Here is a 27,481-nt window from a genome sequence, read left to right as displayed (position 1 = left end):
AGACCAGAAACCATCCGTCTTGAGAGGAGGCAAGATGGCAGCCCCGGCAGTGGCTGAGTTTCAAAGAGCCCAGTCTCTTCTCAGTTCAGACCGGAATGCATCTATCGATATTTTACATTCGATAGGTAAGTATATTTAACACCATAGTACCCTCCAAACTCGTCATCAAGCTCGAGACCCTGGGTCTCGACCCCGCCCTGTGCAACTGGGTCCTGGACTTCCTGACGGGCCGCCCCCAGGTGGTGAGGGTAGGAACAACATCTCCAACCGCTGATCCTCAACACTGGGCCCCACAAGGGTGCGTTAGCCCTCTCCTGTACTCCCTGTTCACCCACGACTGCGTGGCCATGCACCCTCCAACTCATCATCAAGTTTGCGGACGACACTACAGTGGTAGGCTTGATTACCAACAACGACGAGACGGCCTACAGGGAGGAGGTGAGGGCCCTCGGAGTGTGGTGTCAGAAAACAACCTCACACTCAACGTCAACAAAACAAAGGAGATGATTGTGGACTTCAGGAAACAGCAGAGGGAGCACCCCCTATCCACATCGACGGACAGTAGTGGAGAAGGTGGAAAGTTTTAAGTTCCTCGGTGTACACATCACAGACAACTGAATTGGTCCACCCACACAGACAGCGTTGTGAAGAAGGTGAGCAGTGCCTCTTCAACCTCAGGAGGCTGAAGAAATTCGCCTTGTCACCAAAAGCACTCACAAACTTCTACAGATGCACAATCGAGAGCATCCTGTCGGGCTGTATCACCGCCTGGTACGGCAACTGCTCCGCCCGCAACCGTAAGGCTCTCCAGAGGGTAGTGAGGTCTGCACAACGCGATCACCGGGGCAAACTACCTGCCCTCCAGGACACCTACACCACCCGATGTCACAGGAAGGCCATAAAGATCATCAAGGACAACAACCACCCGAGCCACTGCCCTGTTCACCCTGCTATCATCCAGAAGGCGGAGGTCAGTACAGGTGCATTAAAGCAGGGACCGAGAGACATGAAAACAGCTTCTATCTCAAGGCCATCCGACTGTTAAACAGCCACCACTAACATTGAGTGGCTGCTGCCATACATGTAAAAAATGTATCACTAGCCACTTTAAACAATGCCACCTAATATAATGTTTACATACCTACATTACGCATCTCATAGGTATATACTGTACTCGATACCAGATCTCCCGGGTGGCGCAGTGGCTAGGGCACTGCATCGGCAGTGCTAGCGTGCGCCACCAGAGTCTCTGGGTTCACGCCCAGGCTGGGCTGGGTTCGCGCCCAGGCTCTGTCGCAGCCGGCCGCAACCGGGAGATCCGTGGGGCGACGCACAATTGGCATAGCGTCGTCCGGGTTAGGGAGGGTTTGGCCGGTAGGGATATCATTGTCTCAGTATGTATTTTTTTATTTATTTTTTATAAAAAAATATATAAAAAAAAAACAATACAAATTTAAATAAAAAAAGAAAATAAAAAAAATGTAGTAAAATGTCTGCTCTTGGCCGGTAGGGATATCCTTGTCTCAGTATGTAAAAATGTAATAAAATGTATGCACTCTACTGTAAGTCGCTCTGGATAAGAGCGTCTGCTAAATGACTAAAATGTAAATGTAAAAAAATCTACTGCATCTTGCCTATGCCGTTCTGTACCATCACTCATTCATATATCTTATGTACATATTCTTCATCCCTTTACACTTGTGTGTATAAGGTAGCTGTTGTGAAATTGTTAGGTTAGATTACTTGTTGGTTATTACTGCATTGTCGGAACTAGAAGCACAAGCATTTCGCTACACTCGCATTAACATCTGCTAACCATGTGTATGTGACWAATAAAATTTGATTTGATTTGATATATAGCTACAACATAACTTGTAGTATCCAAGTGTCTTGGACGTCTAGATTATCGCTAAAAGAGTCCCTGTCCATGAATTAGAGAAGTTAGCTAGCTAACTTAGCTAGTAATTTAGTAGCTTGCTAGCTACCGTACTTTAGCTCAATGACCGTACCGGGCTTCCCCCATTGGTCACAGTGAGTCAGCAGCAGTGACACCGGTAGCTAGCATGCTGTGCATTTAGCTAGGTAACGTTAGCTAACTACTATTTTGCTTGCACATAGAATTACTAGCTAGCTAAATGGTAGAAGATTCCGACACAGACAGAAGTGATTCCAACCGTATATCCATCGACGCAACATCGCGGAACTTTCGGAAACACTTGCGAAGCAGACTCGACAGACCGGACCGGGATTTGGGGTGTGAGAATAGGGACGCCTGCTACACAGACCCTGTGGGCTAGTGGTCACCAACCTTTTCTGATTCAAGATCACTTTCTGAGTCAAATTTCAAGCCGAGATATAACATTACTTCTTTAAAAAACCTATGCAAGAGCCTATGCAAAACTAACCTACTAAAACAGTACTGTAGTAATAAGTTGAATATGTACAGTTTTTATATAAAATATACACATCTACCCAATTAGGAATCTTTATTTTCTACCATGGTTTTTGCTTAACTATGTGCAGTAGGCTATAGGACCTATACATTATCACCGCATATTGGCTTTACTTGAATTTCCCTGCCAATACACTGTTATTCTTCTCAGAACAGTAACAMAAAAACAAAAAATCGAGGTGGGCTATATGATCACACAATAGATCAGTTGTATTACTCCTGAAGCACAGCTGAGTGAGCATACATTTAAATAATGACCTTTCTCTATTTTACTGGGCTGATGGTGTCTGTTTCTGATGGTCAGTCTCAGCGGCGGGAGAGGGAAACAGAGTGAGGGTCTGCCTCAACATCCCTCCGCTCTCCACTGACCAAAAAGGGTCACTGTCTTCCTGCTGATGGCTAAACTCGAGTCGCACCGCACAAATTCATGTTACTCGCACAAATTCATGTTACTCCTATGACCAGAGAAAGTTAAATATTCCTTGATATTAAAAAAGACTTAAGCCCCTAATAATAACAATGCAAGCTGTTGTAGCTTTCTTTTATGCCTGCTATGTTACTGCAAACCTGGTTAGCTGAGCCATCAGAGTTTGTACCTTCAGACTGGAGAATGACCAATATACAGAGTTTTGGGGCTCAAGTAGGTGGATATTCAGTATCATATTTAAAATTTGGATGACAACATTTCCCAGAGACAGCCATGTATAGTGCATTCATAAAGTATTCAGACCCCTTCCCTTTTTCCACATTTTGTTACCTTAAAGCCATATTATACCATTTATTCAATGAATGTACACACAATAAATTAAATAGCTACACACAATACCCCATAATTACAAAGCAATAACAGGTTTTTGGACATTTCATTCAGAAAGTATTNTTATACCATTTATTAAATGAATGTACACACAATAAATTAAATAGCTACACACAATACCCCATAATTACAAAGCAATAACAGGTTTTTGGACATTTTTGCACATTTTTAACAAATACAAAAACATACCTTTATTTACATAAGTATTCAGACCCTTTGCCATGAGGCTTGAAATTGAGCTCAGGTGCATCCTGTTTCCCTTGATCATCCTTGATGTTTCTACAGCTTGATTGGAGTGGTAAATTAAATTGATTGGACATGATTTGGAAAGGCACACACCTGTCTATATAAGGTCCCACAGTTGACATTGCATGTCAGAGCAAAATCCAAGCCATGAGATCGAAGGAATTGTCCACAGAGCTCTGAGACAGGATTGTGTCAAGGAAAAGATCTGGGGAAGGGTACCAAAACATTTCTGCAGCATTGAATGTCCCCAAGAACACAGTGGCCTCTTGTCATTCTTAAATAGGAGAAGTTTGGAACGACAGTGCCTTCCTAGAGCTGGCCAAACTGCGCAATCGGGGGAGAAGGGCCTTGGTCAGGAAGGTGACCAAGAACCCGATGGTCACTCTGAGTTCTTCTGTGGAGATGGGAGAAGCTCCAAGAAGGACAACCTTCTCTACAGCACTCCACCAATCAGTGGCCAGACGGAAGCCACTCCTCAGTAAAAGGCACATGACAGCCCGCTTGGAGTTTGCCAAAAGGTACCTAAAGGACTTTCAGCCCATGAAAAACACGATTCTCTCGTCTGATGAAACCAATATTGAACTATTTGGCCTGAATGCCAAGCGTCAAATATGGAAGAAATCTGTCTCCATCCCTACTAGAGGTCGACCGATTAATCGGAATGGCCGATTAATTAGGGCCGATTGCAAGTTTTCATAACAATTGGAAATCTGTAAAAAAAAATATTAAAAAATTACACCTTTATTTAACTTGTTATGGCTGCAGGGGGCGTATTGAAAAACTGGAAAATATGTGCAAATTTTCAAACGGCCTCTTAATCAATTTTTGCTCTTACAATATGCATATTATTATTACTATTGGATAGAAAACAGTCTCTAGTTTCTAAAACCGTTTTAATTATTTCTCTAAGTGGAACAGAACTATTTTTACAGTCCATTTCCTTTCCGGAAGTGAGATTTCCAAAATCGATGTCGCTCTTCGAGCCCTTGTCTATAAAAGGGCATGTCACTTAGGACTGTAGAAACACGTCATACGCCTTCCTCTGGGTGTCATGCGGAAGTGAGAGAAGAAATCAGTTGATTATCTCGTCCTGTATTTGAACACAGCCTCTTTGAGTGAGTATTGCGCAGTTTATTTTTCTTTCTGGGCGCGAAGTAGCACCTGGACTCGGCTCCTGGAAAACACTCTGTAAAGGTGAATATGATCTCTGGCTTAGATTTTATTTGATACATGTCACAATATCATCCTAAAGTATGTTATTTCAATATAGTTTAATTATATTATTGAAATGTTTTCTGACTTTAGACGTGATGCGACGCAATAATTTTTTCAAGATGGAGAGGTTAGCGTCGCACTGCCAGTGTGCTTGCTAATTCAAGAGGGAAATTGTTCGTTCTGGATCGAAATAAAGACATTTCTGAACAAAGGACCCCTTGGAGAACATTCTGATGGAAAATCAACAAGAATAAGGACCCAATTTGGGATGCTTTTTCATATATCTGTCGAACTGTGCTATGCTACCGTTTGACTAGAATCAATGCTGCTGTGTGCTAGCTATTGTAGTAAGCTAATTATGACGATTATATTGTGTTTTCGCTGTAAAACACTACAAAAATTGGAAATATTGGCTCCATTCACAAGATCTTTCTCTTTCATTAGCTATCCACCCTATATTTCTCTGAAATGTTTTATGATGTGTAATTAGTAGTTGACGTTGGTGTCTGTATTTTCTCTGGCTACTCCCGTGCGATTTCTGACTGTAGCTATGATGGTAGCAGTAATGTAAAACTGATTTTAGCTAAAATATGCACATTTTTTTGAACAAAACATAGATTATTGTGTAACATGTTATAGGACTGTCATCTGAGGTAGTTTTTTCTAGGTTATTTAGGTTGGTTCTAGGTTAGTTAGGTTGGCTTGTGCATGCTACTTGCATCCTACTTGTGCTGTGAAAATTGTCTGTCCTCTTTTTTATTTGGTGGTGAGCTAACATAAATATATGTGGTGTTTTCTCTGTAAAACATTTAAAAAATCGGTATTGTTGGCTGGATTGACAAGATGTTTATCTTTTCAAATGCTGTATTGGACTTGTTAATGTGTGAAAGTTAAATATTTAAAAAAAATAGATTTTGAATTTCGCGCCCTGCACTTGAGCTGGATGTTGTCATAGGTGTCCCGGTGTCGGGCTGCAGCCATAACAGGTTTTAACTAGCAAGTCAGTTAGAAACACATTCTTATTTTCAATGACGGCCTAGGAAAGGTGGGTTAACTGCCTTGTTCAGGGGCAGAATGACCGATTTTTACCTTGTCAGCTCAGGGATTCAATCTTGCACCTTACGGTTATCTAGTCCAACGCTCTAACCACCTGCCTCACGAGGAGCCCGCCGTTTAAGCGAATGCAGTAAGAAGCCAAGGTAAGTTGCTAGCTAGCATTAAACTTATCTTATAAAACATTCAATCAATCAATCATAATCACTAGTTTAACTACAACTTGATGATATTACTAGTTTATCTAGCGTGTCCTGCGTTGCATATAATCGATGCAGTGCGCTTCAACGAAAAAGGACTGTCGTTGCTCCAACGTGTACCTAACCATAAACATCAATGCCTTTCTAAAATCAATACACAGAAGTATTTATTTTTACACCTGCATATTTAGTTTAAAGAAATCCAGGTTAGCAGGCAATATTAACCAGGTGAAATTGGTGTCACTTCTCTTGCGTTCATTGCACGCAGAGTCAGGGTATATGTGTCACGCGGGACTAGGTGGATGAAGGAATCAGACGCAGAGAGTTCCACTTGGGAAAAGTGCTCCTTTTTACTATTGCACACAAAAAATGATAAGCCCAAACATACAGGGCGCAGAGAAACTTGACAACCCAAAACACAGGGTGCCAAGTAAATAGTAAAATAATACACCTCTACCTAAAACACAAACGTAACATAAAGACAATCCGCACAAAACAAGGGCGGGTCTACACTAAATATAGGGAAGCTCATTAACCAAAACAACAGAAACACAGGTGAAACTAATAAGACAAAACAAACAGACAAACGAAAAAGGGATCGGTGGCGGCTAGTAGGACGGTGACGAGGACCGCCGAGCACCGCCCGAACAGGCAGGGGAGTCAACTTCGGCGGAAGCTCCCGCAGCGCACCGGGCGATCCGGGTGGAGGCGGTGGAAGTCTCTCAGTAGAGAAGGATCCAAAATGTCCCCCACCGGAACCCAGCATCTCTCCTCCGGACCGTACCCCTCCCAGTCCACGAGGTACTGTAGGCCCCTCACCCGGCGTCTCGAGTCCAGAATGCCACGTACTGTGTACGCCGGGGACCCCTCGATATCCAGAGGGGGCGGAGGGACCTCAGGTACCTCACCTTCTTGCAGGGGACCAGCCACCACCGGCCTGAGGAGAGACACATGAAACGAGGGGTTAATACGGTAATACCTAGGAAGTTGTAACCTATAACACACCTCGTTTATTCTCCTCAGGACTTTAAACGGCCCCACACACTGCGGCCCCAGCTTCCAACAGGGCAGGCGGAGGGGCAGGTTTCGGGTCGAGAGCCAGACCCTGTCCCCCGGTGTGAACACGGGGGCCTCACTGCGGTGCTGGTCAGCGCTCCTCTTCTGCCATTGTCCCGCTAACCTTAGCGATTCCTGGACGGCTATCCAGGTGTCCATGGAGCGCTGTACCCATTCCTCTACCGCAGGAGCCTCGGTCTGGCTCTGATGCCATGGGGCCAGGACCGGCTGGTAACCTAACACACACTCAAAAGGGGACATGTTCGTTGAGGAGTGGCGGAGGGAGTTCTGAGCGAGCTCAGCCCAAGGAACATACCCCGCCCACTCACCAGGCCGGTCCCGGCAATATGACCGCAGAAACCTGCCCACATCCTGGTTTACGCGCTCCACCTGCCCATTACTCTCGGGGTGAAAACCCGRGGTCAAGCTGACCGAGACCCCCAGTCTCTCCATAAACGCCCTCCAAACTCTGGACGTGAATTGGGGGCCCCGATCAGAAACAATGTCCTCAGGCACCCCATAGTGCCGGAAGACATGGGTAAACAAGGCCTCCGCAGTCTGCAGGGCCGTAGGGAGACCGGGCAACGGGATGAGACGGCAGGACTTAGRAAACCGATCCACAACGACCAGGATCGTAGTACTTCCCTGGGACGGGGGAAGATCGGTAAGAAAGTCCACCGATAAGTGTGTCCACGGCCGTTGTGGAACGGGTAGGGGCTGTAACTTCCCTCTAGGCAAGTGCCGAGGAGCCTTGCTCTGAGCGCACACCGAGCAGGAGGAGACATAAAATCTMACRTCCTTAGCCAACGTGGGCCACCAGTATCTCCCTCTAAGACTCCGCACTGTCCTCTCGATGCCAGGATGACCCGAGGAGGGGAGAGTATGAGCCCAACRGATTAGCTTWWCCYGGACCCCCCCCGGCACGTACTGAGCCCCCGCTGGACAGTTAGGGGGGGSCGGCTCTAACCGTGAGGCTCTCTCTATCTCCGCGTCCACCTCCCATACCACCGGTGCCACGAGACATGAWGGTGGAMTGATGGGAGTTGGCTCAACGGACCGCTCCTCGGTATCATAGAGGCGGGACAGCGCGTCGGCTTTGGTGTTTTGGGAGCCTGGTCGGTATGAGATGGTGAACTGAAACCGGGTGAAAAACATGGGCCATCTAGCCTGACGCGGATTTAGTCTCCTCGCTGCCCGGATGTACTCGAGATTACGATGGTCAGTCCAGATGAGAAAAGGGTGTTTCGCCCCCTCAAGCCAATGTCTCCACACCTTCAGAGCCTTGACTACAGCTAACAACTCCCGGTCCCCCACGTCATAGTTTCTCTCCGCCGGACCGAGCTTCCTCGAAAAAAAGGCACAAGGGCGGAGCTTGGGTGGTACGCCCGAGCGCTGGGACAGCATGGCCCCGACCCCCGCCTCGGACGCGTCCACCTCCACTATGAACGCTAAAGAGGGGTCCGGATGCGCCAACACGGGCGCATTGGTAAACAGCTCCTTCAGACGACTGAATGCTCTGTCCGCCTCTGTTGACCAACRCAAGCGCACCGGTCCTCCCTTCAGCAGTGAGGTAATGGGAGCAGCCACCTGACCAAAACCCCGGATAAACCTCCGGTAGTAATTGACAAACCCTAAATACCGCTGCACCTCTTTCACCGTGGTCGGAGTCGGCCAATTACGCACGGCTGTAACGCGGTCATCCTCCATCACCACCCCGGAGGTGGAAATACGATAACCCAGGAAGGAAACGGCCTTTTTGAAGAACTCACATTTCTCCGCCTTGCAATACAGGTCATGCTCCAGCAGTCACCCAAGTACCTTACGCACCAGAGACACATGCGCCGCGCGTGTGGCAGAGTAGATCAAGATGTCATCGATGTACACTACCACTCCCCGCCCGAGCAGGTCTCGGAGAATCTCATCTACGAAGGGTTGAAAGACAGCTGGAGCATTTTTCAACCCATATGGCATGACGCGGTACTCATAATGGCCAGATGTAGTACTAAATGCGGTTTTCCACTCATCTCCTCCCCGGATACGCACCAGATTATAAGCACTCCTCAGGTCCAGTTTTGTGAAGAAGCGCGCCCCGTGAAATGATTCCACCGCCGTAGCGATGAGAGGTAGTGGGTAACTAAACCCCACTGTGATGGAATTTAGACCTCGATAATCAATGCACGGGTGTAAACCGCCATCTTTCTTCTTCACAAAAAAGAAGCTCGAGGAGACAGGTGATGCGGATAGCCGAATGTATCCCTGTCCCAGTGATTCAGTAACATATGTCTCCATAGCTACTGTCTCCTCCTGGGACAAAGGATACATGTGACTCCTAGGAAGTGCAGCGTTCTCCAGGAGGTTTATCGCGCAGTCCCCTCGACGATGGGGTGGTAATTGGGTCGCCTTCTTTTTACTGAAGGCGATAGCCAAATCGGCATATTCAGAGGGAATGCGCACGGTGGAAACCTGGTCTGGACTCTCCACCGTAGTCGCACCAACGGCAACTCCTATACACCTGCCTGAACACTCCTCTGACCACCCCTTAAGAGCCCCCTGTCGCCAGGAAATCACCGGGTTGTGCTGAGCTAGCCAGGGAATTCCCAACACCACTGGAAACGCAGGTGAGTCGATAAGGAACAGACTAATCTGCTCCTTATGACTACCCTGCGTTACCATGTCCAGTGGTACCGTGGCCTCCCTGACCATTCCTGACCCTAATGGTCGGCTATCTAAGGAGTGCACGGGGAAAGGTAGGTCTAACGACAAAAGGGGAATCCCTAGCCTTAACGCGAGCCCCCGATCTATGAAATGCCCAGCTGCGCCTRAATCGACTAGCGCCTTATGCTGTAGAGAGGGAGAAAACCCGGGGAAAGAGGTTAACACATACATATGACCGACAGGAAGCTCTGGGTAAGTCTGGTGCTGACTCACCTGGGGTGATCGAGTAGTGCTCCGCCTGCCATCCCGACTCCCAGACGAGTTCCTCCAGCACCGGTCGGCCGTGTGCCCTCGCCGACCACAACTGGTGCAGGAGGACACTCCTCCTCCGGTCCCCCTCGACGCTGCCCCCCCTAACTCCATAGGGATAGGAGCAGGAGGGCTGGGAGGTGGAAACGACAGGACCTATTCCAAACGTCCGCGGGCAGCCAGCAGGTTGTCGAGACGGATGGACATGTCAATGAGTTCATCCAGCGTGAGGGTGGTGTCCCGACACGCTAGCTCCCTGCGGACGTCCTGACAGGGCCTTAATAGACCATTTCCGATGTAGCCTTAGGGAGGCTAAGGCTACATCGGAAATGGTCTATTAAGGCCCTGTCGTTCCACCCTGCTCCTGCGGCCAAGGTCCTGAACTCCAGGGCAAAGTCCTGTGCGCTCATCGTCTCCTGACGCAGGTGGAACAGCCGTTCACCCGCCGCACGACCCTCTGGTGGGTGGTCAAACACAGCTCGGAATCGGCGGGTGAACTCAGGGTAATGATCCCTCGCCGAGTCTGGGCCATTCCACACTGCTTTGGCCCACTCGAGAGCTCGTCCAGTCAGACAGGAGACGAGGGCGCTCACGCTCTCCTCTCCGGAGGGAGTAGGACGAACGGTCGCCAGGTAAAGTTCCAGTTGGAGAAGGAAACCCTGACACCCAGCCGCCGTTCCATCATACTCCCGTGGGAGCGCCAGCCGAAGAGCCCCGGAGCCGGATGCGGTAGCAGGAACAGGAGGTGCTGGAGGAGGGGGTGCTGGAGATGAGGTGGGAAGGCCACTCCTCTCCCATCGATCCATCCTCTCCATCATTTGGTCCATAGCTGAACCAATCCTGTGGAGAACACTGGTATGATGGAGGACCCTTTCCTCCATCGATGGGAGAGGAGATGCGGCTGCTCCTGCTGATTCCATGTTAGGTGCGGGATTCTGTCACGCGGGACTAGGTGGGTGAAGGAATCAGACGCAGAGAGTTCCACTTGGGAAAAGTGCTCCTTTTACTATCGCACACAAAAAATGATAAGCCCAAACATACAGGGCGCAGAGAACAACTTGACAACCCAAAACACAGGGTGCCAAGTAAATAGTAAAATAATACACCTCTACCTAAAACACACACACGTAACATAAAGACAATCCCGCACAAAACAAGGGCGGGTCTACCTACTAAATATAGGGAAGCTCATTAACCAAAACAACAGAAACACAGGTGAAACTAATAAGACAAAACAAACAGACAAACGAAAAAGGGATCGGTGGCAGCTAGTAGGACGGTGACGACGACCGCCGAGCACCGCCCGAACAGGCAGGGGAGCCAACTTCGGCGGAAGTCATGACAATATGCAACAGTTTGTGCCGCCTGGCTCATTGCGAACTAATTTGCCAGAATTTTACATAATTATGACATAACATTGAAGGTTGTGCAATGTAACAGGAATATTTAGACTTATGGATGCCACCCGTTAGAAAAAATACGGAACGGTTCCGTATTTCACTGAAATAATAAATGTTTGGTTTTGAGATGATAGTTTCCGGATTCGACCATATTAATGACCTAAGGCTCGTATTTCTGTGTGTTATGTTATAATTAAGTCTATGATTTGATATAGCAGTCTGACTGAGCGATGGTAGGCACTAGCACGCTCGTAAGCATTCATTCAAACAGCACTTTCGTGCGTCTTGCCAGCAGCTCTTCGCAATGCTTCAAGCATTGCGCTGTTTATGACTTCAAGCCTATCAACTCCCGAGATTAGGCTGGTGTAACCGATGTGAAATGGCTAGCTAGTTAGCGGGGTGCGCTAAAGCTCTGAGACTTGGAGTAGTTGTTCCCCTTGCTCTGCATGGGTAACGCTGCTTCGAGGGTGGCTGTTGTCGATGTGTTCCTGGTTCGAGTCCAGGTAGCGGCGAGGAGAGGGGTGGAAGCTATACTGTTACATTGGCAATACTAAAGTGCCTATAAGAACATCCAATAGTCAAAGGTATATGAAATACAAATCGTATAGAGAGAAATAGTCCCATAATAACTACAACCTAAAACTTCTTACCTGGGAATATTGAAGACTCCACCAGCTTTCATATGTTCTGAGGAAGGAACTTAAACGTTAGCTTTCTTACATGGCACATATTGCACTTTTACTTTCTTCTCTAACACTTTGTTTTTGCATTATTTAAACCAAATTGAACATGTTTCATTATTTATTTCAGGCTAAATAGATTTTATTGATGTATTATATTAAGTTAAAATAAGTGTTCATTCAGTATTGTTGTAATTGTCATTATTACAAATAAATAAATAAAAGATTTGGCCGATTAATCGGTATCTGCTTTTTTTGGTCCTCCAATAATAGGTATCGACGTTGAAAAATCATAATCGGTCAACCTCTAATCCCTACGCTGAACCATGGTGGTGGCAGCATAATGCTGTGGGGATGTTTTTCAGAGACCGGGACTGGGAGACTAGTCAGGATCGAGGGAAAGATGAACGGAGCAAAGTACAGAGATCCTTGATGAAAACCTGCTCCTGAGTGCTCAGGACCTCAGACTGGGGCGAAGGTTCACCTTCCAACAGCACAATGACCCTAAGCACAAAGCCAAGACATCGCTAGAGTGGCTTCTGGACAAGTCTCAATGTCCTTGAGTGGCCCAGCCCGAGCCTGGACTTGAACCCGAGCGAACATCTCTGTAGAGACCTAAAAATAGCTGTGCATTGACGCTCCCCATCCAACCTGACAGAACTCGAGAGGATCTGCAGATAATTTTTTTTTAATTTACAGTTGAAGTCTGAAGTTTACATACACTTAGGTTGGAGTCATTAAAACTTGTTTTTCAACCACTAGACACATTTCTTGTTAACAAACTATAGTTTTGGCAAGACGGTTAGGACAAGGCTAATTTACATAATTTGAGACAATTGGAGGTGTACCTGTGGTTGTATTGAAAAGGCCTACCTTCAAACTCAGTGCCTCTTTGCTTGACGTCATGGGAAAATCAAAATAAATCAGCCAAGACTTCAGGAAAAAAATGGTGGTCCTCCACAAGTCTGGTTCATCCTTGGGAGCAATTTCCAAATGCCTGAAGGTACCACGTTCATCTGTAAAAACAATGGCACGCAAGTATAAACACCATGGGACCAAGCAGCCATCATACCACTCAGGAAGGACACACGTTCTGTCTACTAGAGATTAACGTACTTTGGTGCGGAAAGTGCAAATCAATACCAGAACAACAGCAAAGGACCTTGTGAAGATACTGGAGGAAACGGGTATAAAATTATTGCCTGCACATTTGGTTGGATTTTGGCTAGGCTACTTTGAAGCAAGGTAAGAGATGCCTCATAATGAAACATTCTGGTTTCAAACAATGAACATGATTTTGAAATGCGTACTGCCTCCAGTTCATTGCAAAGTGCTGTGTGACGCACTGAAGCCTGCCTAGTTGCCATGCACTTGAATGGTGACAGGGAAGCGTACTTCAATTACCAGTTGAGAGAGAAAATGTGCTATTCGTAATCGTGGCCTTTTTTATTTTTACACAAATTGCCTTTAGAATTGTTGCAAAATAATTGGGCTTATCAAAGCTGTTTGAGCTGTATCAGAAGCTCTCGCGCTACATCGACTGGTATTTCAATCAAAGAATAGGCTAAAATGCACTATTTTCCGTGGCTACTGTTAGCTAGCATGAGGAGAAACACTTCAGTTTACTTAACTAGCAATCGTTCAATCTTCTCATGTAGTAGGTGGGATAATGGGACAATTCGGAGTACAATTCCATATATATCCCTTGATTGAGGTACGTTTTCCAAGCCATATCTTGCACCAGCTAAGCTGTGTTAATCTAAACAAAAGGCATTTCCAACCTTCTACTGTAGCAGAACGTATACGTTAAGATTGGAATCATCTAGCGAGCTAAATGTTTTTTATTTACAGATCTAGCTAAATGTTAGCGAATGTGATAGCTATCTGACTAATGCCTTTTTCTAACCCGTACGCCCACCAACAGCAGTTTGGGACCGTCAACATGGTGACAAATCAAATTTTTCAATAGCTCTTTAACCATTACTCCTAAAACTTTCAAAACTGGTTCTAGATAACCCAATGGCACATAGCACACTTTTTGTCGGTTTACATCTCACACTATTTTAAATTATGATTTTTTTTCCAAAAGTGCCTTGGTCACCAAGGCCGACCTGTGATCTGCACACCTCAAACAAGGTTCATAATGTACACTCAGTGAGCCAACACATGCACACCCTTGTGTTTGTCCATTTGCATCTCATGTGATTTTACAATAATTGTAAAATATTCAACTTTCAGTAGCTCCTTAGTCTTATGACCTACAACCCTCAAATGACTTTCAGAATACCCACTGTGTAGCCTATGTAGCACAACCTTTTGTTTGTCCATTTTCATCTCACATGATTTTACATTCATTTTCGATGTTTCCAATTTCAATAGCTCATTGGTCATGTGACCTACTGGACTCAAACAAGGTTCAGAATGTACACTGACTACCCTTCTATATTGCACACCCTTTTGTTTGTCCATTTTCATCTCACATGATTTTACATGAGTTTTGTAAGCTATAGAATTTCAATAGCTTCAATAGCACCTGACCTCAAACAAGGTTCAGAATGTACACTCAGTGGGCCTACACATTGCACACCATTTAGTTTGTCCTTTCCGCCTCCCCCCCGCCCCCAGTACTTTTTTTTCATTACCTTCTAACACGATTATCCTATATTACATTTGATGCAAAATCGATTTTGGTTGATGGATCCATGGATCCATGGCTAAAATCGATGGATATACGGGTCTTGGCGTGCCATTGTGCTAAAAAAAACATCCCGATTGGACTTATAGTTTGAGTTATTAACGTTTAAAGACGTACCGGGGGTTGGGGAATTTGTAAAAGTAACAAGGAACCTGCGGAAGGATCATTAACGGAATGGGTTGCCAGCCGCCGGCGCGGGGCTGTGCTCCAAAAACAAAACTCTGCTGTGGGCTGGGTAGGGCAGGGGGAAAGGACTAACTAAAGGGTGTGCAATGGGTAGGCCCACTGAGTGTACATTCTGAACCTTGTTTGAAGTCAGTAGGTCACATGACCAAGGAGCTATTGAAATTTAACATTTTGAAAAATGAATGTAAAATCATGAGATGAAAATGGACAAACTAAAGGGTGTGCAATATAGAAGTGTAGTCGGTGGACATTCTGAACCTTGGTTGAGGTCAGTAGGTCACATGACCAAGGAGCTATTTAAATTTGAATGTGAAAAAAGTTTGTACTTTGTTTACGCTCCCTAACTAATTCAACTAGGAATACAAAATCCTGTTCACATTTCCACATGTTTATTAGTGTTGGAAAGCTAATTAATGTCCATATCGTAAAAATAAGACCTATGCAATGTTGTGCGCAATCTTTCCAACATCATGACACTTATTTGGAGTCTGTGGCTCAAGTGGTTTGAAAGCTATTGAGGTTTGAAAGCGTGACTATCCGTTGAATATCCAACCTGAAACTGTCTTTACCTCGGTGTAATTTCAGTAATGTTAGCTAACTAGCTACACATTTTTGTTGGTAAGTAGAGCCAGCTAAATCAGATTTATTGACAGCAGAAGCTCAACAGATAGTGGCTCAGCCTTTGTTACATTGACTGCTAGCGATCTATGTCCAATGTTGGACCCAGGGATGATTTCCCCCAGCTAGCTGTCAACTGAAAGCAGTGACTTATAAGTGAGCATTTCCACTGATTTGACAACAAAACTGATTATGGCATGTATTATAGTTTGCACATTTCTTCTCACATATAGCCTAGATGTTGCCATCTATTACGCTAGGTCTACGTGTAAAAGGTTGTGCTGCCAATGTCAACAAGTATTCTTCTATTGTTTGTTCCAGTAAAGGGGGACATCCAGGAGAGCGATGAGGAGGCGGTGTGTGTCAAAGAGCAGAGCATCCTGGAGCTGGGTGGTCTGCTGGCTAAGACGGGCCAGGCTGCAGGTAACATATCCTCTCTCCCTCATCCCCTCCGATTTCAGGTGGATAAGTGCAGACTCAGAGTAGACACATCACCTCTACTAGAGAATGATGCTGACTAGGCTTGTCACGATACCAACATTTTGCAAACAATACGATACCAGGCCAAGTATCACTATACCGAGTAGTATCGCGATACCATGGTGGAAGAAAATCTGTGGCCTAGCATCCTGTTCGCCCCGTACCCAGACGCGTGTTTACGTTTTCGAAACGTTCTCCAAAAACCTGTCACTGAAATTCAGACTTCTACTCAATACAACACATTGAATTTAATTTCGCACAGTTCAGTGTATAATATAATACTGCATAGAATGGCTGATTTTGCTAATATTTGCAAAAGCCTACCTGTGATTTGGCAGGAACAATGGGAGGCAGGAATATACATCGGTGGAGGCTGCTGAAGGGAGGATGGCTCATAATAATGGCTGAAACGGCACAAATGGAATGGCTCCAGGCATTTTCACGAGCCCGTCCTCCCCAATTAAGGTGCCACCAACATCATGGGATATACATGCATAATGATCTGCATGTCAAATGTAACAGAAGACTCATCTGGGTCTGCATCTCTGCTCGCTATCACGGCAAAATTATATTTTAAAAAACTGATAGAGGAATAGACGTGAGTGAAAAGCGGGCAGGGAAGCAGGTGAGTGAGGGCTGGTAGGGTCTAGGGGATGGTGCTGGCTGATTACAGCTGCCGCACGTGATATGCGCATGAAATTGAAGTGGATATTATTAGACCTGCCCATACAAGAGACTAGTGGCTGTTGCTTCAATTCAACTGAATTTATTAACAAAGCTGACTTTTTATAAACATTTTATAACAGACGCCAGCAGGTTCTTTAGATCAGTAGGGATGAAAAAGTCAGTAGTATCAAATGAAACAGTACTACGGTATTGTAACGGTTTTCTTCCTGGGATGAAGGAGAGGACCAAAACGCAGCGCGGCTAGTGTTCAACATGATACCACTCCACCATTGTCTTTGTCCCCCTCCTTAGCGTCCTTCGAGTGGCGACCCTCGCCCCCGACCCTGGTCTAGGAACCTTCACAAAGGTCCCCCCTAGATTTAGGAGACAGCTCAGGACAGAGAGGTAGCTCAGGACAGAGAGACAGCTCAGGACTGAGGGGCAGCTCCGGACTGAGGGGCAGCTCATGACTGGAGGGCAGCTCATGACTTGGATGCAGTTCATGACTGGAAGTGCAGCTCATGACTGGAAGGCAGCTCATGACTGGAAGGCAGACTCATGACTGGAGGCAGCTCATGACTGGAGGGCAGCTCATGACGAGGGCAGCTCATGACTGGAGGGCAGCTCATGACTGGAGGGCAACTCATGACTAGAGGGCAGCTCATGACTGGCTGGCGGCTCATGACTTGCTGGCGGCTCCTGACTGGCTGCGGCTCTGGCAGCTCCTGATGGCTGGCGGCTTGGCAGCTCCGACTGGCTGGCGGCTCTGGCAGCTCCTGACTGGCTGGCGGCTCTGGCAGCTCCTGACTGGCTGGCGGCTCTGGCAGCTCACTGACTGACGGACGCTCTAGCGGCTCCTGACTGACGGACGGCTCTGACGGCTCGGGACAGACGGGCGGCTCTAATGGCTCGGGGCAGACGGGCGGCTCTAATGGCTCGGGGCAGACGGACGGCTCAGATGGCGCTGGGCAGACGGACGGCTCAGATGGCGCTGGGCAGACGGACGGCTCAGATGGCGCTGGGCAGACGGACGGCTCAGATGCGCTGGGCAGACGGACGGCTCAGATGCACTGGGCAGACGGACGGCTCAGATGGCGCTGGCAGACGGACGGCTCAGATGGCGCTGGGCAGACGGACGGCTCAGATGGCGCTGGGCAGACGGACGGCTCAGATGGCGCTGGGCGACGGACGACTCAGATGGCGCTGGGCAGACGGATGACTCAGATGGCGCTGGGCAGACGGATGACTCTGACCTGCTGAGGCGCACAGTAGGCCTGGTGCGTGGTGCCGGAACTGGTGGTACCGGACTGGAGACACGCACCTCAAGGCTAGTGCGGGGAGCAGGAACAGGGCACACTGGACTCTCGATGCGCACTATAGGCCTGGTGCGTGGTACGGAACTGGTGGTACCGGACTGGAGACCCGCACCTCAAGGCTAGTGCGGGGAGAAGGAACAGTGCGTACAGGCTCTGGAGACGCACAGGAGGCTTGGTGCGTGGTACAGGAAACTGGAGGTACTGGGCTGGAGACACGCACCACAGGGGAGTGCGTGGAGGAGGAACAGGGCTCTGGAGACGCACTGGAAGCCTGGTGCGTGTGTTGGCACTGGTGGTACTGGGCTGGGGGGGGAGGTGGCGCCGGATATACCGGACCGTGCAGGCGTACTGGCTCCCTTGAGCACCGAGCCTGCCAACCTTACCTGGTTGAATGCTCCCGTAGCCGTCCAGTGCGGGGAGGTGGAATAACCCGCACTGGGCTGTGTTGGCGAACAGGGACACCATGCGTAAGGCTGGTGCTATGTACACCGCCCGAGGAGACGTACTGGAGGCCAGATATGTTGAGCCGGATTCATGGCACTTGGCTCAATGCTCAATCTAGCCCGCCCAGTGCGGGGAGGTGGAATAACCCGCACCGGGCTATGCACACGTACAGAGACACCGTGCGCTCTTCCGCATAACACGGTGGTCTGCCCGTACTCCCGCTCTCCACGGTAAGCATGGGGAAGTGGGCGCAGGTTTCCTACCTGCCTTCGCCACACTACCCTTTAGCCCCCCCCCAAGAAATGTTTGGGTGAGCCTCTCGGGCTTCCAGCCGCTCTGCCTTGCTAGCGCCTCATAATGCTGCCTCTCCGCTTTCGCTGCCTCCAGCTCTGCTTTGGGGCGGCGAAACTCCTCTGGCTCTGCCCAGGGTCCTTACCGTCTAGGATTCCTCCCATGTCCATTCCTCCTGGTACCGTCCTGCTGTCGTGCTGCCCGTTTCCACGCTGCTTGGTCCGGGTTAGGTGGGTGGTTCTGTAACGGTTTCTTTTCCTGGGATGAAGGAGAGGACCAAAACGCAGCGCGGCTAGTGTTCAACATGATTTAATAAGAATATATTAGAACACTACAAACAACAAAACAAGAAAAATCTGAAAACCGAAACAGTCCTATCTGGTGCAGAACACAAAAGACAAAAGACAACCACCACAATCCCCAACACAAAACAAGCCACCTATATTGATTCTCAATCAGGGACAACGATTGACAGCTGCCTCTGATTGAGAACCATATCAGGCTGAACACAAGAAACAGACAAACTAGACACACAACATAGAATTCCCACCCAGCTCACGTGCTGACCAACACTAAACAAGCAAAACACATAAGAACTATGGTCAGAACGTGAAGGTATTCTTAAATGGTATCATGATGTTTTGGTACCATGGTACTGGTATACCCATAAGCGGCAATCCCAGACGCGCCCCCCCCCCCCCCCCAATCTGGGAAAATATGATTTGTCCCACCCAATAAATTACTGTAAACATAACTATTTATTTCAATAATATGCAATGAAAGCACTTGTGCTGATTATAGACACTTAATAGCGCCTAAATTTCAAAAGATTATGAACTTCTATTATCTGTCTCCTATTGTAAATAACCTGCACACTGTGTGTCGCCAGCTATGTAGAAAAAAGACGGAAATCAGAGCATTTTTCAGTACACCACAATGCAAAGTAAGAACCCTAGTAGCCTAATATCTCAAAGACTAGTTGATAAAATGTTCATAAGGACGACGTGACATGCTAATGGAAATGTTTCATAATGATGTCATTAGGCAGAGCGGGCAACAGATGGCACACAGACAGCAGAGCTGGGGACAGATAGGCAGGGAGTCTCAGGTAAGTTTGAGTCTTTGTTTGGCAACATTATGAAAGGTTCTCTTTTTTTAGACTTGTAAAATAGGGACATAATTGGACAGTGCCATGGATAACCCCACTCAACTTAAACTGGTGACTGAACCAAGATTTGTTTAAGGCAATGGTATTGCTGTTGTGATTAATTGTGTAGTTTTGGGTACCGGAAGTTAGGAGTATGGCAAAAACCTTATTTCTTTTCCAGGAGACAGACTGTGGGTCAGTGAGGGTGGTGAAAGGGAAAGAGCCAGGGAGAGAGACTTCAGAGGATAGTGTCACAGCCATGGCAGGACCAGGTGTCAACCTTTTTGCCAGCAGCACCCGTATAGGGGACAGTGGCACAGCATTGTCCAGTTACCTTAGTGATGGCACAAAACCATATCAGCCACCCCCACAATTTATAGAACCGCAAACTTGCCAAGTGAGTGTTGACGTTTCAAGAGAAATGGTTTCGCGATTTCCCCTGGCTACATTATAAACCATCATTAAAAGGAGTGTTGTTTGCACTGTAGCCAAGGGTTTCAAGCCAGCCATATTTTGGCCAAAAAGCGGATGCTGCCTTCATTAGTGCAGGGTTTAGGAACTGGAGAAAATCCATTGTAAAATTCACAGCACATCTAAACTATCTAACCCACCGCAACTTTGTAACTGTAGCAGCACACCAGCTAAATCCAATCGTGCCCTGTTATCCAGCGCGTGGGGTAAACGGCAGGAGGACGCAAGGCATGAACTGCTTGATGAAAATTGTTAGTTCAGTGCAGCTTGTGGCAAGCATGTGGCAAGACTGGGACAAGCCTTTAGAAGCCACAGATGACAGTGGGAATTTATACCAGCTTTTGAAACTTAGGGGAGGATCCCATTTTACTGAAGTGGTTAACAGAGCGTACCACAATGTACACAGGCCCCAAAGCACAGAAGGAAATTCTGAACATCATTGCCAATAGTCATTCGAGGCATTGCAGCTGAGATTAGGTCTCTTCCGATTGTACAATTTTCAGTAATTGTTGACGGTACTCAAGATATCTCTGGTGCTGAACAGGAGAGTGTCTGTCTGCGTTATGTTGACCATGACCTTGTCCCTCAATAGGAGTTTATTGGGCTATACAGGGTGTCGGAGACAAGAGGCGAGAGCATTACGAAAGTAGCAACTGATGTGCTGTTGAGGCTCAATTTGCCCATGTCTGGCTTACGTGGGCAGAGTTACGATGGTGCCTCAAACATGGCAGGAAAATACACAGGTGCACTAGCAATTGTGAGGAGGCAGCAGCCATTAGCCCTCTATGTSCATTGTGGAGCACACTGTGTAAATCTGATTACACAGGCTGGCTGCTCAGCCTCCCCACTGATCCRGGATTCCCTTTCTTGGGTCCATCAGTTAGGTGTCCTCTATGGCCAGTCAGGAAAGTTTAAGAGCATGTATGAATCAATTGCCACGTCCGACGATGCACATCTGACCACCCTAAAACCCCTATGTCCAACAAGGTGGGCTGTGCGGAATACTGCTAATAGAGCTGTGCTAGGGCAGTATGAGCGGGTACTAAGCAGCCTAGAGGAGATGGCAAAAACTGCATCCAAGACAGCTTCAACTGCCAGTGGCTTATTTGAGCACTTCAGCATAGGCACGACTGTGTTGGGCCTCACACTTGCCTCTGCTGTTCTTGGAGAGCTTGAATCCTTTAACATTTCACTGCAGAAGAAAACTCAGACTGTCTTTGGTATCATCTCTTAGTGGAAAGAGAAATGACGAAAGCTACCTTGCACTGTATTAGAAAGCAACAACATTGATTGAGTCCATTGAGACACACTCAAGACGATTTGCTGGAAAAGCAGTGGATCACTATAGGGCAGAATTTTTTTAAAGTGTTGGATGGTGTGGAGGTTCAGTTTGGTGACCGTTTTGACCAGGACAGTCTAAACGYCCTACAAAAGTTGGAAAGAGCGCTTCTCACGGGGGAGTTGGATGAGTCTCTAGATCAGTACCCTGAGCTGAACATAGATTATCTTTCAGTGCAGTTGCCTCTCTCTTTCGCAACAAATACCCCTGTAGCAGCAGTGGAGAGGCTACAGAGGTCCTCAAGGAGGCTTCCAGTGGAGGTGCGGGGGGTTGTTTTACCAAGTTGAGGTGCTGATCAGAATTTTGTTTGTGGTGCCAATGTCTTCATGTGAGGCTGAGAGGAGTTTCAGTGCACTCCGCAGGATGAAGACTTGGATACGGGCTAGCTTGGGCGAAGAAGGACTGAATGGCATAGTTGTCTGTAATGTACAGGCTGGACAGTCTCAAAGGGAAATTATCTGCCAGCAATTTGTTGGCTGCATTGAAACCCGCAAATATATGTTCGGTTCAGTAGTGTGTATAGCAGTGGTTCTCAGCCTTTTTTGGGTACTGGAACCCCTGCATATTTTGAGGCAAGGCAGGCAAGGTTTTGAGCAGTCCTCAGGGACCCCCACCCCCTCTATATTATATGTAAAGTTACTGGAAACCTTGTGGTACTGAATATGTTCATTATACTTTTTTATTTCACGGACCCCTTGCAGTTACACCAGGGACCCCTAGGGGTCTACAGACCCCTGTTTGAGAACCCCTGGTATATAGTAAATTTGTTCTTTTGTTTAGTAGTTTTTAGTACATGACAGTACACTTACTTTTTATTTTGTTATTTTATTTAAAATTGCTTACTTTGTGACATACTTTTGTTTGAAGAGTTGAGACACTGACTGAACAATAAATAAGTATTTTTTAAGGATATTTTGGTTGATTTATTTGGGTTATTCATTGAAGTAGTTCTTTCGCTTTTAGAACTGTACTTATTTTGAGCTTTTTGTTCTTGTAAAGCTATTGTAGTAGATTCAGGTCAGTGGCACATATTTAATGACTATATAAATGTATCAGAAAGTCAAATGAAAAGGTAAATTCAATACTGAGACAAACTTTGATGGTTCTCAATGGAGATTATTTTAGATGAGATCACACCATGCTCATTGTATTTATGAAAACTGCACCCATAAACAGTGTACAGTACCATTGCCACCTAATGGCCTTTCTTGGTATTGCTGGTTGTAAATACAAACACCTGCAAACATAGTGGACTGATAAGGAACACTGCTATAACTATTATTTGTAGTAGTAGTATTATAATGATTTAAACATTTGAACAATTTGGGACAACCCTTCAGTTAACTACCTATCAATTATCCAGTAGTAGTGATTATGGTTCCTCAATATGCATTTAACATATTACAATGTAGGCTGTGTTACAGCACTAATTTTGGTGTCCCCTTCAGGAATTGCTCTTGAGAATTTAATGTAATTGTCCCCTCGAATGTTGATATCAGATTTTCGCCCCTGGGTATACCGTGCAACACTAAAACTGACTAGTTTTGTCATGATCTTCAGTATGGCTAGGAAACAAAACACGAAGCGTACTAAATTGCTGACAAATGCTGTGGAAATTAACTTTTTCTATAATGTTGAGTGACGGTGACAAGTTTCTCCTTGACTGTGCGCAAGTTTGAGATTTGATTACATTGCATGCGGACTGCCCAGAATTACTGATCTACAAATCACCTTGCATCCCAAATACCTAGTCATTGTGATCAACATTAGTGTTTCTGTTCCTCACCTTGGCTTGCTATAACTGATCCCCTCCAATTTGCTGTCTGGGTCCCTCAGAGCTGGGCGGTCTCCTGAAGTATGTGCGGCCGTTTCTGAATTCCATCAGCAAGGCCAAGGCGGCGCGGCTGGTGCGCTCGCTGCTGGAGCTGTTTTTGGACATGGAGGCAGCTACAGGCCAGGAGGTGGAGCTGTGTCTGGAGTGCATTGAGTGGGCCATGGCTGAGAAGATAACATTCCTCAGACAGAACCTGGAGGTGAGGAGTGGAAGAGGGGACCCCACTGGAAGAGAGCTGAGCGGGAGCACTGACATGATGGGTTTGGTTCGCCTCACTAAATGGTTTACAGTGGATGCAGCGCTCTATGTAGCGCTGCAGTTCTTGCTGCTAGGGCCATTTCTGGATCTTGATGACACATTTCAATTATGTCAATTTGGGAATTGAGTTGAAATTCCAATTGAACAATTTTAGAATTTTCTTTCTTAAAACCGACCTCTGGTGGTGATGATTATTTTAGATGATTTCAGAGGTGGTGGTATCCTTGACTTTGTCTCTCTCTCTCCAGGCTCGTCTCATCTCTGTATTTTGACACAAAGCGGTATCAGGAGGCGCTTCATCTAGGTGCGTTTTTTGTTTGTACAGAAACAAAAAAATATTAATCACAACAAAAAGAGCAGAATATGATTACAGTTGGTGCACAGCAGATACATGTTAACTCTGTTTTATACACTTCAGTTGACCAGTCCCAATTAAAGTACTTTAAAAAATGCCCTTCATATCTTCCAACTCTGGCTTGGTGTACTCATTCATGTCTCTCCCTTTCTCTCCATCCCTCTCTCCCACAGGCACCCAGCTACTCCAGGAGCTGAAGAAAATGGATGACAAGGCCCTGCTGGTGGAGGTACAGCTGCTGGAGAGTAAGACGTACCACGGCCTCAGCAACCTGCCCAAGGCCCGAGCTGCCCTCACCTCTGCACGCACCACCGCCAACGGCATTTACTGCCCGCCCAAGCTACAGGCCGCCCTGGACATGCAGTCAGATCCGCTACTCTCCATTTGCCTCCCCTACAACACCCACCACTAGTTAATTCTTATGTCCACTGTGTAGGAGTGGCTTCTGCAGTTTTAAAATAAATTCAGTGATTTTTAGACATTTTATAATTTATATTTAAATCCTTTTAAAGTGGTAGGGCATCAGCTCTTCCACATCCACCAAGCATAAAGGCCTGGGTCCTAACTAGACACAGCTGTTGGTTGACTTTTTCTGGTTGTACAGAGGTGGCCATGCAGTGTTGAGATATTGTGTCCAGTTGTACCTCTGATTTCCATGTTTACCTTATTGCGCTCAGCTGGTGTCCTGGGTCTAAATCAATCCCTGATTAGAGAGCAAGCATGACAATCAGCATTGCAACAGGACTTGAGGTCCAGATTTGAGTAGGTTGATAGCCTCCTCACCCCTCCACCCCTACAGGGATCATCCACGCAGCAGAGGAGGACTGGAAGACTGCCTACTCTTACTTCTACGAGGCCTTCGAAGGCTACGACTCCATCGACCATCCCAGAGCGATCACCGCTCTCAAATACATGCTGCTCTGCAAAATCATGCTCAATCTGTAAGCAGCTGAACGCTCAACTCTATATGTTGTGTGTAATGATGACCAATGTGTACTCACTATACTTACGCATGATATAACTTTGGAATTTTAGTAAATATGCAGCACAACAGTTAGTTATGGAGTTGGTTATGTGTGGATAAGAGCTTAAGAGGAAAGTTGATGTCTTGAATGAGTAACCTGTTGTCTTGTTGTAGTCCTGAGGAGGTCCAGGGTCTCGTCAGTGGAAAGCTAGCCCTGCGGCACGCCGGGAGACAGACAGACTCTCTGAAATGCGTGGCGCAGGCCAGCAATAACCGGTCGCTGGACGATTTTGAAAAGGTAAAGAGCATGTTGAGTGATCTGAATAGCACTGAATAACATTGATGCACAGATACATTTTTTCATTTGCTGTTTTTATCCCTTGCATTGTTTATCCTATATTGTAGGTTCCTTAACACCTGTTTTACTCTTCCTCTCTTTCTATCCCCCTCTTTTGCTAAATCTTTACTTTCTCCCCTCCTATCTATATCCTTCTATTTTCCCAATTTCTTACCTCTATCCCCCCTCTCTCCAGGCCCTGACAGAGTACAGAGGTGAGTTGAGAGACGACTCCATCATAAGCACACACTTGACCACGCTCTATGACAACCTGCTTGAACAGAACCTCATCCGTGTCATCGAGCCTTTCTCCAGGGTACAGGTGAGCTTACAGCTGAGATTTTTGTGGAGGGTGGGCGCATGCTTTCCAGTCCAGGACTAGGATTTGTTCTTGTAAAATTCTTTAAGAATTTGTTAAGTCTATAAAATCGGAATTTCTTTGTTTTTAAAAGTAGTAGGCTTGAAAGAGAGCGACTCGGTTTGGGCTGATCTGTGACCCGCTAGCACCTCCCCCGGTAAGAGGGGAATGAGGCAACCTCAGTTACACACAAGGTAACTTTATTGCTGTACACACTCACAGCAGACAGGGAATAGATGTGGGAAGGATGTGGTTTTGTAATACAGGAGATAAGCAGTAATTAATAGGCTGTACACTATTAGCACAGCAAGAAGACTGGTAAGGACTGTATAAATATAAAGGACTGTATAAGCAAACAATTATTATCTACTACCAATAGTAAATAGTAAACACACGCACACGTTACAACAATAACAACAACAACTCAGTTCTGCACGCACTCCATCCCACAAGTCCCCTCAGAGGAGTGAACAGACACTGGCCTGCACAGTCAAAAGAACTGTCAGGTGTCTTGCCCACTAACAATGTACCCCTTAGCAACCCAGGTCACACATGTTTGAGAGGCCAGTTTATTGTACCACTAGGGTTGTGGGTTATGGGAAGTGGAGTGAGCAGCTTGAAAAGGTTGTGAGATGCTGATAGGTTACTGGCAGGGAATTTGTAGCACGGCTATTTGTAAAAGGCTAGTATTTGTTTAGCTTTGTTCAGCTTGGATATTTTGTCTTGTAAAGTTCTTTAAGGATTTGTAAAGTATAAAGTTCAAATTGCTGTGTTCTTAAAAGTAATATTTGTAGAATTTTGTATAGTATTTGTTTTGCTTTGTTGAGCTTGTGCTCCAGACCACTGACAAGTGTTGTTCTGTTTCCCCACAGATAGAACACATTTCCACCCTCATAAAACTCTCTAAAGAAAGTCATAGCTTATTCCACTATTAGGACATTAAATGGTGTCAGCACATCTTTCACTTATTTTTGTTATTTTGCCTTGCCCGTTTCCTTCCTTAAAAATGTGCTCTAATGTTTACGGATGCATTAATGTAAAAAAAAAAATGATTGGTGTTCTTTTTACTCCATTCATGGTGAGCGTGTGTGTTAAGATGTGTTGATTTGGTTTCTTCACTTCTACACAGGGAGATGTCGAGAGGAACTTGTCACAGATGATTCTTGACACAAAATTTCACGGTAGGTGTCTATGATAATGAAAAATGTGAACACAGACACTTCTCTATGTATTTATTTGGACAGTGAAGCTAAAACCTGCCGACCAATCTAAAATCCTGGAGCATAGAACCAAATTAAAACTTTTAGCTTTACTTTTCAAATAAATACATAGGGGAGTTTAAATCCAGATGTCCTCCTCCCTCATATTAGTCCCATGGTTATTGGGAAAATGTAATTATTAACTTCAAGTTAAAGGAAGACAATCACATTTTTTAGGTCAAAGTTTTTTTTGCCTTTACTCTGTACCTACTTGACACCATCCCTCCACCTCCTTCTCTCTAGGTATTTTGGACCAAGGCGAGGGTGTGCTGATCATCTTCGATGAGCCTGCAGTAGACACAACGTATGAGGTGGCCCTGGAGACCATTCAGAACATGAGCAAAGTGGTGGACTCACTCTACAACAAAGCCAAGAAGCTC

General features: G+C 46.3%; 2 protein-coding genes across 2 annotated transcripts; both read left to right on the top strand.

Moving 5' to 3' along the window:
- On the top strand, positions 1–25,128 carry LOC111971901 (26S proteasome non-ATPase regulatory subunit 11-like). The gene is made up of 6 exons (XM_070446328.1): positions 1–125; positions 15,904–16,005; positions 23,573–23,770; positions 24,073–24,132; positions 24,357–24,569; positions 24,983–25,128. Exons 1-6 carry the CDS (start codon positions 35–37, stop codon positions 25,126–25,128), a joined length of 810 nt encoding a protein of 269 aa, XP_070302429.1. The 5' UTR covers positions 1–34.
- On the top strand, positions 24,721–27,481 carry LOC139028502 (26S proteasome non-ATPase regulatory subunit 11A-like). Its single transcript, XM_070446046.1, has 5 exons — positions 24,721–25,445; positions 25,681–25,806; positions 25,937–26,036; positions 26,972–27,023; positions 27,345–27,481. Exons 1-3 carry the CDS (start codon positions 25,296–25,298, stop codon positions 25,937–25,939), a joined length of 279 nt encoding a protein of 92 aa, XP_070302147.1. The 5' UTR covers positions 24,721–25,295; the 3' UTR covers positions 25,940–26,036; positions 26,972–27,023; positions 27,345–27,481.

This window comes from Salvelinus sp. IW2-2015, linkage group LG13 (assembly GCF_002910315.2).
Source record: "Salvelinus sp. IW2-2015 linkage group LG13, ASM291031v2, whole genome shotgun sequence".
In the NCBI taxonomy this organism is placed as follows: Eukaryota; Metazoa; Chordata; class Actinopteri; order Salmoniformes; family Salmonidae; genus Salvelinus; species Salvelinus sp. IW2-2015.
This window is presented reverse-complemented; position numbering and strand designations above follow the sequence as displayed.

Excerpts from the sequence above, each read along its gene's own strand:
- LOC111971901 (XM_070446328.1), top strand. The coding sequence starts at position 35 with ATGGCAGCCCCGGCAGTGGCTGAGTTTCAAAGAGCCCAGTCTCTTCTC. Across the intron at positions 24,133-24,356 it reads TCAGGAGGCGCTTCATCTAG|GCACCCAGCTACTCCAGGAG; the intron begins GTGCGTTTTTTG and ends TCTCTCCCACAG. Across the intron at positions 24,570-24,982 it reads AGATCCGCTACTCTCCATTT|GGATCATCCACGCAGCAGAG; the intron begins GCCTCCCCTACA and ends CCACCCCTACAG.
- LOC139028502 (XM_070446046.1), top strand. The coding sequence starts at position 25,296 with ATGAGTAACCTGTTGTCTTGTTGTAGTCCTGAGGAGGTCCAGGGTCTC. Across the intron at positions 25,446-25,680 it reads CGCTGGACGATTTTGAAAAG|GCCCTGACAGAGTACAGAGG; the intron begins GTAAAGAGCATG and ends CCCTCTCTCCAG.